Source organism: Cervus canadensis, chromosome 25, assembly GCF_019320065.1.
Source record: "Cervus canadensis isolate Bull #8, Minnesota chromosome 25, ASM1932006v1, whole genome shotgun sequence".
Classification (NCBI taxonomy): Eukaryota; Metazoa; Chordata; class Mammalia; order Artiodactyla; family Cervidae; genus Cervus; species Cervus canadensis.
In genome coordinates, this window is record NC_057410.1 from 52,085,125 (window position 1) to 52,097,628 (window position 12,504).

At 44.1% G+C, this 12,504-nt stretch overlaps 1 protein-coding gene across 1 annotated transcript in view; it reads right to left on the minus strand.

Annotated features, from left to right (window-relative positions):
- The window catches only part of TRHDE (thyrotropin releasing hormone degrading enzyme), a 427,468-nt gene extending 415,353 nt beyond the window's left edge, over positions 1–12,115 (minus strand). Inside the window, exon 1 of the mRNA XM_043447137.1 lies at positions 10,691–12,115. Coding sequence (XP_043303072.1) covers positions 10,691–11,589 — 899 coding nt within the window. The 5' untranslated portion in view covers positions 11,590–12,115. The remainder of the gene's footprint in view (positions 1–10,690) is intronic.
- Positions 12,116–12,504: the final 389 nt, after the last annotated feature.

Consider the following 12,504-nt stretch of genomic DNA (forward strand, 5'->3'; position numbering starts at 1 on the left):
TATCAAACCCTTGGTAAAACATTGCTGAGTGCTACAGCCATCTCTTTAGAAGGCTCTTATCCCCACAGTCATTCTGCCACCCACCCTGCCTTCCCCATCATCAACAGAGTTCTTGCTTAATCTCACATGGCACACTTTCCCGCTGAGCCCAAACTTGGCCTCAAAATTATTCTCAACACAGCACTTCAGGGAGCTATACCAATCAATAGAGGCTGACATGTGTATTGAATCTTATTGGCTATCCCTGGATCAAACCATAAAATGTAAATGTTTACACTTTCAAAAATTATGACACATGTATTATTGAAGGACTACTTTTTAAAAGCTTAGTTTTCAAACAGAGAAAATAAGACATTTTAAAGATTAATTGTATATTTCCTCTGAGAGAGGGGTTTCGAGAATTATCTTGAAGCATTACTGAGCTGCTACATACCAGGCTTGGGTAAATCACTTTACTGCCTGAGTTTATTTTTTCATTAGTAGAAGGAAAATATTTCTAGGCCTCCCTTACGAAACTGTTGAGATGATAAAATGAGATAATATTTAGGAAAGAAGTTTTAACTATAAATCTTTAGAAAAAATATAAAGTTAAAGTTGGAAGCAATCTTAGAAACAAATTGTCCAGCTTTCATAAATTCCTAAAATGAAAAAGTAGTTTCAGTAGTTCCATAAATAAGTGATTTATCTAAAGTTACACAGGCAATTAGTGCAAAGCTGGGTCTGGAATCCACATTTTCTGTGTCTGAGAAAAAGGTAATTGTATTTCAAAAACAGCAAAATTAATGTTCACCCATAATTTATAAACAAGGTTTTATTTTGACAATTGGTCATAAAGGTTTTTCTTTCCATATCTGCCAGCATCTTAGCAATATTTTCCCTATTTTCTACTGATAGCAATATAGTTTTTGCTTAATGAAATATCAGTAACTTTTTGTTAAGATGCACTCATTTACAATTTTCTCTTCACATGCTTCTTTGTCTTACAAAATGTTCTTGAATCTTAACATTTTTATTAACTAAAATGGTCACTGAGCTTCATATTTCTTTCCTGAGGCCATTTAAAAGATACTTATGAAATTTAATATACAAGGAAATACGTTCACTTCCAAGTACTGAGAAACCCAAGTCTTGTCATTGAGCAATTAGACACTGTCTGTCATGTGTGAGATTTTCACTCTGTGTGGCAGGATTTTTTTTCAAGATAGAATCATTTTTGTCCTTAAGGTCTTTGCAATCTACCTGAAAAGAAAAATATATATAATACATTAAAAACTACCAATAATACTAGGGGAAATTTCCATAAGAGTTCAACAGAGAGGTTGCCTTTAGAATGTACTGATCATTAGGTAAAAAATTAAAGGTGTCTTTGGTATTGAGTAATTAAAGGGTAGGAATTTATAAGGGTAGGAATTTATTAGGGTAGGAATTTATTATATGTAGAATATCTGAATACCTCTGGGCTAATGAGAAATTAATAAACCAAATATTTATGCACAGGAATCACGTCATGCTCAAAAGTCTCTTTTTGCCTCACATTGTAAGTAAATACATTAGTAAGGCCAGCAATTTAAATTGCTGATTCTCAGGGTTGAAAGGAACTATAAAGATCATCTAGTGACTTTTTCTGCAATTAATATTCTTAATGAATTCCTACACACAGTATATATATCCATGCACTGAGGGCTAGCATATATTTGATAATGTCTAAATGAGGAAATACCAATTTCACAGTCTGGCACCTGAGGACGATTGCAATTGAATTTCAATTCAGTATTTAGCAAATCAAAACAAGCCCCTTGGAAAAGAAGAGCAATTGGACTAGACTATGCTTAGGGTCTTTTTCAAGTTGAGAACCTATAACTGAATAAAAATTAGAAATAAAATAGTCCTTGAATTTGATGAGATGATTTTAAAATACTAAATTACTTTACTGCTAGATAGCTTTTTGCTACAAGATCTATATACATTTGCTTCTCTTGGTCATCATTCTTGAGTGTTTAATGCTGTGGAGATAAAGATAAATATATATGTTCCTTCCCTCAAGGAGTTTATACTCTGATAAAATAAACAAAACATAAGCCTAGACAGGTATTGCACAAAAAGCCATGACAAATGTATGAAGAAATTACATCTTCTGAAGCAAGGTTTCTCAGCCTTGGCACTACTGACTTTTCTTTTCTTTTTTTTTTAATGTAAGTATCAGTGGTTCAGTGCTAGAATTCTCAACACTAGTGACATTTTAGGATGGATAATTCTCTTTTTAGGGCCGTCTTGGGCTTAGCAGCATCCTAGACGTCTACCGCTAGAGGCCAGTAGCAATGCCTCTCCCCAGTCGTGACAACCCCAAAGTCTCCAGATACTGCAAATGTGCGCTGGCAGGCAGAACCGACCTCGCTGAGAACCACCTGTCTTAAGAACTGAAAGAGGGCTTTAGGGAGGAGGAAGTTAAGAACAGGTCTTGAAGCCTGGGCACTACTTTAAGGGTCAGAGACGGATGGAGACCTGAGCAAGTGGACTACAGGTGGCACAGAAATAAGCTTTTAAAAAGGCCTTGACTCACATGTTAATGTCCTATTTGCTCTCTTGCAGGGTCTGGCTTTCTCAACTCTCAGTATTGCGCATCTGTCTCTGATACCTCTCTCTCCCTGGATCATCTCCTTCCTAACAAAGAGAGCCAGCTTCAGGTTCAGTGACCTCAACAAGCAACAGTGTCTGTTGGGTTTCAAAAACATAATCTTCACTGCATGTATTTGATGATTGCCTTCAAGTGGTGGAAGTGAGACCTCTTTTCTGCTTACTGTCACTAAAAACATCAAAGACCTCTAGAGAAAGAGATTGGGAATAGAAAATAATGAGTTTGGTTTTTAAGCAAATTTGAGGCAGTGTTTGAGGTAGCAGCAGTACACCAGGTAGGAAAAAAATACAAAAAATTAATTAAAAATAGAGAACACTTTAGTATACAGTAAGGATATGAAATACATACATAAATACAGCAAGAAGTAAAAATAAAACAGCAGGAGGCAGAAGGTAATGGGGAAAAGTATTTTGTTGTCTATTTTTCTCCTGCTTTCTCAAACAAAAACATTTTTATCTTTTAAAGAATCTTGCTATTATCGTAAAGAAATTTCACCACCAAAAGTAACATCCTGGAAGTGTTATTCCAAGAATATCACTTTAGCATAACTAGAAAAATGAATAATATACATGTATTTTAATTCTCTTCTATCTAAAATAAATTACTTGATTTCTTAACAACTTGTCTATTTGACATTTTGGTTGTGCTAAGAAGTAGAGCTTAAAGCTCTATGTTGCCTCTGAAGGATATAGAGAATTGATTTCTTCTTATTTCTGCGGAAGTTCACTAGGCAAGCTACTTGTGTCAAATCATTAAGATAAGATTCAGCTGAAATAATGCATTAACGTTGGCTGATACTGCCAACAAATTACAGTATGTGATACAAACAATTTCTGTTCCATTATTTTCAGTTTGCCTTTTCATAAAGTTAATATATGCAAAGGAAACAAACATTTGCATAACATTGCTCATATTCAGATTGATTCATGTTTCATTGTGGAACCCACCAAAACCAAGAGAACCTCACAAATGCAGGGCATTTTTGGAAGGCTTCCGTTTAGGCCACCTCTATACAGACCACACATACAGCACAATGAGTGATCATCTTTGAAGCTGCTTCTGTCACAACAGCAATTTGCCTACTGTTGCAATAGTTTAAGATTAGTAACAAAAACTCCCAAGATTGAAAGAAGTGATCCAGTGGATCATCTAGTTACTCTTCAACTGCTTTTAGTAACTGAACAGGGACAAGGTCATGGAAGTTACCATGTCCCATTTAAAGTGAAGACTGTTAATCAAAATGCAAATTATTACTCAATGACAAAACATTTTAAGGCAAAATGGGTCGTTGTTTAGACTGTGTTTTTATGTACTGCAATGAGTCATTAAAGCTCTGCCATTTCGGAAGGAAAGTGCTCCTGCTGAATATTCAGTGCTATAAGCAAGTGTGTAGTCTATTTTTTTAAATAACCATTGTAGTAAACTAAAAACATAATGCAATAATACCAGCAATATGTATGTAGGAAGTGGTGCATATGTGAATAATCGTGTTATAAAAACCGAGCATAATATTCATAATTGTTTTCATTTTTGTGCACTAAATACTCTTCTCAAAAATGAGTACCAGGTACTTGATCACCATTGTTGAAGAGTATTATGTACTCACTAAAATTACTTTCCTGAGTCATAACATTAGGTTTTCATAAGGATAAATAAACTAGTATCTGATATTCATTTGTTTAATACAGGAAAGAGAAAAAGTATGTGAGTATCATAAAACAGTGCTTCTGGTGGAACCCAAATGCAGTCTGCAGAGCAGTAGCTAATGACTGATGCGCCTTTCCCCTGGCACTCGAGGTTTTTCTCTTTCCTCTACTGGCTTCCAGAGACAAGGCAGGCACCCTCCCGACCCTTCAGTCACTGTTTTCTTCTCTTCTCACTGCTGAGATAGCAGGGCAAGCATCAGAGTTACGAGTTCCTTCTGTTTCACACACTCTTCTTGCTCCCTCGACCCTCTCTATCGCAGTGTCTGGACCAAGCGTGGGGTTTCTCTAGCAATGAAATAACACAGCCTTTTTCTTCTCTTCTTCATTGCAGAAGGACTCTGCTGATTTTCTCTCCCTGTCTTTTGAACTCTGCTTAGGGGGCAAAACAAACAGCAGTGGAAGGAATGTCCAAAGTGACCATTTCCGCACTGCCTTGCGAGTAAGGGGAAGCCTAAGGCAACAACATTGAACCTAAATGACCCTGTACCAGCTCGAAGAATAGATATCCAGCCATGTAATAACATAATTGTATTTCATACCCACAAATACTTATCAACTGTCAGACACTGTTTTAAGCACTTTATTACTTAACTCATTTCATATCCTCCCCAATAACCCCAGGAAAGAGGATATCATTATCCCCGTTTTGCATATAAGGATACCAGACACAGAACAATAAGAAACCTGGCCAAGGTCATAAAGCTAATTAAGTGGTAGAGTCAAGACATAAACCAAGGCAGTCTGGTTGCAGAGTCCCTGAACACACACACACACACACACAGACACACACACACAGACACACACATACACACACATACATACATACACACACATACACACACACATACACACACATATATACACACACATACACACATACATACACACACACATACACACACACACACACACACACACACACACTTTTCCATCCAGCAACACAACTAGTAGTGCTCAAACCTCTTCTTAAAAGGGATAAAAAGTAACCAACAAGGATAATTTTAAAACTTCATTCTTTTTACATCCTTTGGTTTCGGGGTTTTTGTTTGTTTGTTTGTTTGTTTTTTGAGTTGTGAGTCATGAGAAAATATCCAAATAATTAAACTGACTTCACCCTGCAAATCAGCACAGGTCTGCACTGGGAGGACTCAAGTCACCCCTGTCTCTCTGCAACCACTGCCAGAGCTCCTTAAAGCCCGGAGCCAGCAGCTTATCCAGAGACCAAGAGGGCACACCTGGGGACAGGGAGCGGGGTGGGGAGCCAGGGACTCTTCAGCCCAGCTTAGCCCCACTCAGTAAGGGCTTGTCAGTCTTACTCCCCACTTACAGCCCCATCAGGACCACATCCAGCTGGGCCTGTTTGTGAATTATTTCAGACTGTCCAAAGAACCAGGAGGGGCAAGAAGTGTTTTGCATCTTAAGATTCTCTCAAATCCTCTGTAGCAAAATTCTGTTGGAGAGAGCAGCCACTCTCTAGTGGCAAAAAGCAGGATTGCATGGATCTTTGAGAAAATCTGGAGGGATCCAGCCACTGGTGTAATTTTGAATTAAAGGGACGACGAGGTTATGATCATTGCTGGTGGGATAGGAGGATGAGCCTGGGGTTACGGTGGACGCCCTTCCTTATAGACGGTCAAACACATATTAAAGGTAGACTATTTCTTCTTCACTCTTTTTATATCACTCTTTAAAGTCATGTTTAAAGAAGCGAGTCCCATTCTTATATCACTCAAATGCCATCATCATCCTCAAGCAAACCTAAATTACTGCCCTATACTGTTGCCTCAAGCCCGTCCGCATACATGGCGGCAAAAATTGGTTTGAGAAAATAAACATGCTACACAAACCCAACATAGGGAAATCAGTCACAGGTCTATCTTTGCTTGAAAGAGATCCAGAGCAGATAGGCCCTGTTTAGAGTTATTTTGAAGAAAAAATACACAGAAAAATTAATTTAACTCTTTCATAAATAAGGTATACTTTATTACTATCCAGGGTGACCAAAAAACATAGCAAGACAAACACCAATTACATGAATTTTCCTCCCTGAATAAGTGAGTATTAAATGGTCAAAACTTTTTTCCCAATATTTTCTAATTTAGTTTACTGATAGCATTTTGAACCATAAGCAAAATCCAACACTGGACTCAGATTGGCCATATGGTTGTGTGTGCCTCGACAGGAAAACAATGGGCTAAATAAGTACATTAAGGAATCATACAAAAAGTTTTCACAGAAACAAATGGTTCTCCTAGATTTTTCAGTGCAGAGCCCTGTATAGAGGGTCAAAAAGCCAGATGTTCGCATTTGTTCATGTAAAGATAGCTCCTGTGCAGAGTGAATGGGAGAAGTAAGGCTGCTCTCAACATAAAAACATGGTGGTTTTCTTATTTTTATTAAATGCCATGGTTTTCTGAAATGAAATTAGTTCATTTCAGGAAAAGTACAAGGCATCAAACCTTCCACACTAATATAACAAATGATCAAATGCCTACCCATAGAATCCTCTACGCTCTCCACAAGATTTTTGCAAAGGAGATTTTTGCAATTCTCTATGAAAACCACAATTTTATCCTCCCATTTTACTTGGAGATCATGGTTTCTCTCTGAATAACCCTTGAAAGAAAAAGACCTCCTCTTTTCATTCTGTCTTCTGTCACTGTCACAGACTCAAAGTTTGTCAAAGAAAAAGGGTGTCCCTTTTGAAAGTGAATAAGACGGTCATTTACTTTGGGTAAGCTTCCTCTTTAAATCCGACCATCTGGATCTAAATTAAGGTACCTTACCTTAAACACGGGTATGCTCACCATCTGGCTACCCCAAAGCATCAATTACTTCAGGTAAATGAAGATTTTGCCTAATTCTAAGCAAGCAGATTCTACTCAGGGTATTATGGCATGAATATACACCTTCTCCATCTGCCTGCTGCCCACCTTCTTGAGGGAAAAGTGAGTAGCCATTCTACCTAACAGAGACCATTTACTGATATGTATAAACATTTCAAATTTAAGAGAATTTGTTTGCAATATTCAACAAGTGGTGAATTTCCCTTTAGCCAAACATTGAACCAAGAGTAAAAGATTTGCCTCAAGTGAATAGCTTGTCTTCTAAACTTTCTCTACTGTAATATGGGAACCAGGGGAGGTAAGTCCCTACAGACCAAAAAGCAGGCCCCCTCCAAAACCTCATGGGGGATGAAACTTTTCAGGGTCAAAGGCACACAGCACATAGTGAAATTTAGTTTCCCTGCTCCGCCCAAATTATATCTCTTAGGCCTCTGAAGAGTAAACCAGAAAATCAGATTGAGTATTAACCAGTTGTTTCCACATAGACTAAGTAAGGTGGACAGAATGGTAGTATTGCTCTTTTTAAATCTTTCAAATTGCTCAATGTGACTCCCTATTGCCAGATTAAATACTTTCATTACAGAAATTGTCTGATAATTAAATTGGCAAAAATTCTGACTAACTGAAAGACCAAAACATTCAGTCACTAAACAAATGAAAACTTAAGAGTTTGCATTTATGTCCTTTTGAAAAGTATGTTTTAAAATGTCGATTTACATTGCATTTGGGGGACAGAATCACCACCAATAAAAGTCTAACTCTAGCTGAGTTCCTGATATTGGTGTGTTTAAAAATTCTCCAAGTATCCATAGTAACAACAAACAAACAAAAAGCTTAATATATGTTATTTTGACGTAACTGTGACATGTTTGATTCGATTTCCTTTGCCTTATCAACTCTAGTAGAAACATATAAGAAATTATCATATTCATTCTGATGTTGAAAGGAAAAAAAAAAGAACAAGTACTTTCTCTAAGAGGCTGCTTACTAATAAAACCATCCTGAGATCTCCAAAAACGCCAAATCCTGGAAAATTAATGGGATGCAGAGTTTAGCTACATAGGCACTAGGCTAAACTCCCAACCCTCTTATTTACATCTTCGGAGAAAATGAAGCTGAGAGTTTGAATATAAATATGCACTAGGGTACAAGAAATCAGTTATAGGTCAAGCAGGAACATCTGGTCTTTTTAAGAGTCCTGTTAATTTGAAAGCACTGACCACAACAAGCTCAGTTCCACCAAATATATTTTGGCACAACTCAGAAAAAATAGGATTTGCTGGAAGTATTTATTTCACCACAGCATGATTTATCAGTAATGATATGCAGTTCCCACTATTGGCATTTTGACATAACATGCAAACTTGCCTTCTATGCTTTTCCCCCAAATTTTACATGCTCGTGGATCTTTTAAAAAACCCTTTTCATCTATATTCTTGAGAATATGTCAGAGAACGTGGTGGAAGGGGTTTTACATTATCTACATCTGATCTTAGGAGTTTGAATGTGAATAATTTATACATTCACTTATAGGAGGTTTTAATTAGCACACAACCACTAAGTGTATTAGTTACTCAGTCGTGCTGGACTCTTTGCAACCCCATGGACTGTAGCCCCCCAGGCTCCTCTCCATGGAATTCTCCAGCAAGAATACTGGAGTGGATTGCCATTCCCTTCTCCAGGGAATGTTCCCAACCCAGGAACTGAACCTGGGTCTCCTGCATTGTAGGCAGATTCTTTACCATCTGAGCCACCAGGATCCCTAACCACTAAAGCACTGGGCAATTTATTTAGATGAGGTTATACCACAGCACCCTATAAATATTAAAACTTTTGTGTTCTCTCATAACACACTGAAATTTTCCCAGCCTCTTATCCTATATCAGCTTCTCCTGGGAGTTTCCAGACGGCATGAGCTCTAGCACAGGGACCAGAAAGCCTGAGTTAAGTCCCAGCCGCCCAGTCTGCTGACCCCAGGAGCCTGGGACTTCTCTGAGCCCAAGTTTTCTGCTGTCGTGAGAATCTCTAGAGAACAAGGGAGTCTCTGCCAATGGCACCATTACTAGTCTCCAACCTGCCTCCACTTCAAAGGTTGTTGATTTCATTTTTAAGTTCATTTGGGTTATTCCCTGGCCCCACAGCCACTTAATTATTCATTTATCTTAAATGCAAGGGGCCAGGGAAAAAACAAGAATCACTTGTTTATGCATTCAACAACATGCTTGAGGGCTTGCTACCACGGCACACTCACAACATGAGTGGGCACTCTATGTGCCAAGTACAAGGTTAAGTGCTTTTTAATGCATTTATTCGTGGACATCTGCAACAATTCCATGAGGATATTACTATTATTATTTTCACCAAGTTAAAACTAAAAGTAGAGGTTCTGGAGCCAAAGTGCCTAAGTCTAAAACCTGCTTTGTCAGCTCGTTATATTACAAGTTACTCCACTTCTTGGTGCTTCCTCTTCCCCATCAGTAAAACAGGGAGTGTTAACAGCACCCGGCTCGTGGGGCTCCTGTAAGACTGAGTTGATACAGGACGCTCATTAGGCACTAGAAGTAGTCATTGCCAGGACCTGGTGACAGATTGATCAACTTCCGCAAGCCTTCACCACAAGTGGAGTTGAAGCTGAGACCTGAACCCAGTCCTGTTGGACTCTAAACAAGTGGTGAAAAACCCCACAGCTTCTCAAAAAAATAAGAAACAGAATACTGTCCAAATCTAAAAGAAGCATCAAAGGCACTCACTAATAAGGCATTTGAGACTGACGCTTAGCTTTCCCCTTTTCACCACTGGAGTCATTTCCAGAGGCAGTAACTCGGGAACAAACGGGCGTCACTCTATGCGTTAGGAGAGCGGGAAGTACCAGCAAGAACATTCCTGGCTGGCTTTGGCCAAGGCAGCCGCCGCCACCCCCACCCCACCCTCTTGCTCTGTCACTGGGACCGGCTCTTACTGCCCAGAATCTTAACTTCCCGTTTTGCAAAACTTCGTGAGGCCAAAGCCTGTCCACTGCGCTACGCCTTCCAGAAGCGGGCGTGGCGGGGCGGGAGGAGGACCTTGCTCTGCCTCCCGCGTCCTGACTCCTCACCCGGCTGCAGCCCTAGCCTCTGGCGCTCACCTATTTTCCCTCCACGGTAAATTGGCAGGTTTTTGATGTCACCCTGGCCTGGGGCCGCTCAGATACACATCACTCTTAAAAAAAAAAAAAAGCTGTGTGCTCTGCCTCGAAGCAACTTTAACGAGGCAGGGGGTCCCAACCTGGAGGAGTGGCATTTGGTACCGGTGAGCGAGTTTGTGGAGTTGGCCGCAGTAAGAAGCCAAGCCTCGGGAAGACCCCGAGAGTTCTGGGCGACGGCCCTCCTCCACCTTCACTTCCTTCCCTCCATCCTTGGCCCCCCGTGTATCCGAAGCTCGCCCGGGCCCTGGTCGCCGGCTGCCCCGCGGTTTAGGGCAGCCCGGCTGGGTGGGGCGGCGCGGGGCACAGCCTCCCTCCCTACCTTCTCTCCCCGTGGAGCACGTAGGAGCTGCGGAAGAAGCCCAGGAGCTCGTTCTCGATCAGGGCGTTGTAGATGATCTTCAGATTGTAATTCCTCTGCGCGTCCAGAGTCCTATTCAGCACCACCACCAGGACCTGGGTTTGCGGGTAGAGGAAAAAGCCGGCCACCGGGACCGCCCCGGCCACCCGGTCCTCGGCCACCTGCACCTTCTCGACCGCCACCCGGGAGGCGTGCAGCACGACGTAGCGAGTGGCGTTCCGGCACGCGATCTCCACGTTGACCTCCCCGGAGAAGGTGAAGTTCTCCATGAAGGCGGTGAGCATCAGATTGTAGTGCAGCGGCTTGAGGTGGCCGGACAGGCGCAGCTGCGTCCACGGCTGCCCCAGCTCGCGCTCCTCCGCAGACGGCGGCTGGGCGGACGGGGTCTCAGGGGTAGCCTCCGCGCCTGCCCCGGGCTGCGAGGAGTCCCCGCCGGCGTGCTGGTTCCGTCGGGCCGAGCCCGGCAGGCTCTCGTTGCCGCCGCGCGCCGGGAAGCCGGCCGGGCCGCCGTCGGCGCCGGACGGCACGCTCGCCCCACACTCGTCGAAGCGCAGGCTGAGGAGCACGGCGAGCATGGTGACCGCGAGCAGCGCCACGAGGGACACGGCGAAGGCCAGCACCAGCCGCTTGTGCACCGTGATGTGGCGCTCGGAGGTGCGGGGCCGCACCCCCGCGGAGTCCGCCCACGGGCCCGAGAGCCCCCTGCCGCCGGCCCGGAGCGCCGCGTCGTTCTCGCCCATCGCGGCCGCGAAGAGGGAGCCGCTCTTCTGAGCCCCCTGCTCCTTCTTCTTCCTCTTCTTTTTCTTCTTCTTCTTTTTCTTCTCCTCCTCTTGTTTCCCCCGCTCGCCGTCTAGGGCCATCACACCGCCTCCTCCTCCTCCCCCGCCCCCTCGGGCGCCCCCCGCGAGCGGGCCACCCGGGCCACCGGCAGCGTCGGCATCAGAGCGCGCGCCGGCCGAGGGCGCGACGCCAGCTGGGACCCTGGGGAGGCCGGCCGGGCGTCTCTTAAGACGGGCTCTGGCCGTAGGCGACAGCGCCCACGACGCCCCCCATCAGCCCCGCCTCTCTCCGGACACAGGCTGCAGGGGCGCGGGCCAGCGGGCTCTGGGACGCGCCCAACTTGGAGAGCGTCTTGCTCGCCCCAGAGCGCGCGCTACTTCTTCGGCGGGAGCCGGGCTCCGGGGCGCACGCGGCCCCCGCCCCTGTGTGCCCGCGGCTCCCAGCTCGCCGTCCCCAGCGCCGAGCTCTCGCCTGGCTTTCCGCGGGAGCCTTCTAGCGGGTCCTCGGCTGCCAAGGAGGGAGCGATGGAGAGGGAAGTTAGGGCTGCCGCTTTCTCTCCCCACTCCAGCGCCGGCGTTCAGTCCTCTGGGTGGGATGTGCTCGCAGCAGTGGCGGCGGCGGCAGCAGCGGAAGCGCCCAAGTCCCGAGCCCAGCAGCCGGGGACGGGAGGATGGCCGGGGCGGAAGAGACCGGGTGAAGCAGCTCAGTGAAGTCCCAGGGCCGCAGAGCTGGGCCGGGAATCTGTCCGGGAGAAGCCTTCTCCTCCAGCCTGGACACTTTAAGCAGCGGTGGCGGCAAACAGCGCGAGGCTGCACAGCGGGCAGCGAGCCTCCCTGGTCCCGACGTTGTGCTGACCTCCGGAGACGACAAGTGAGCTAGAAGTGTCCGGCCGGGCCATCCCCCTAAGGTAGATGACGCTCCGGGTTTGCTCTATATGCCCGTGGGGAGAGCCGGAGTGCGTGTGTGCGAGTGAGTGTGCATGTGTGTGCGCGCGT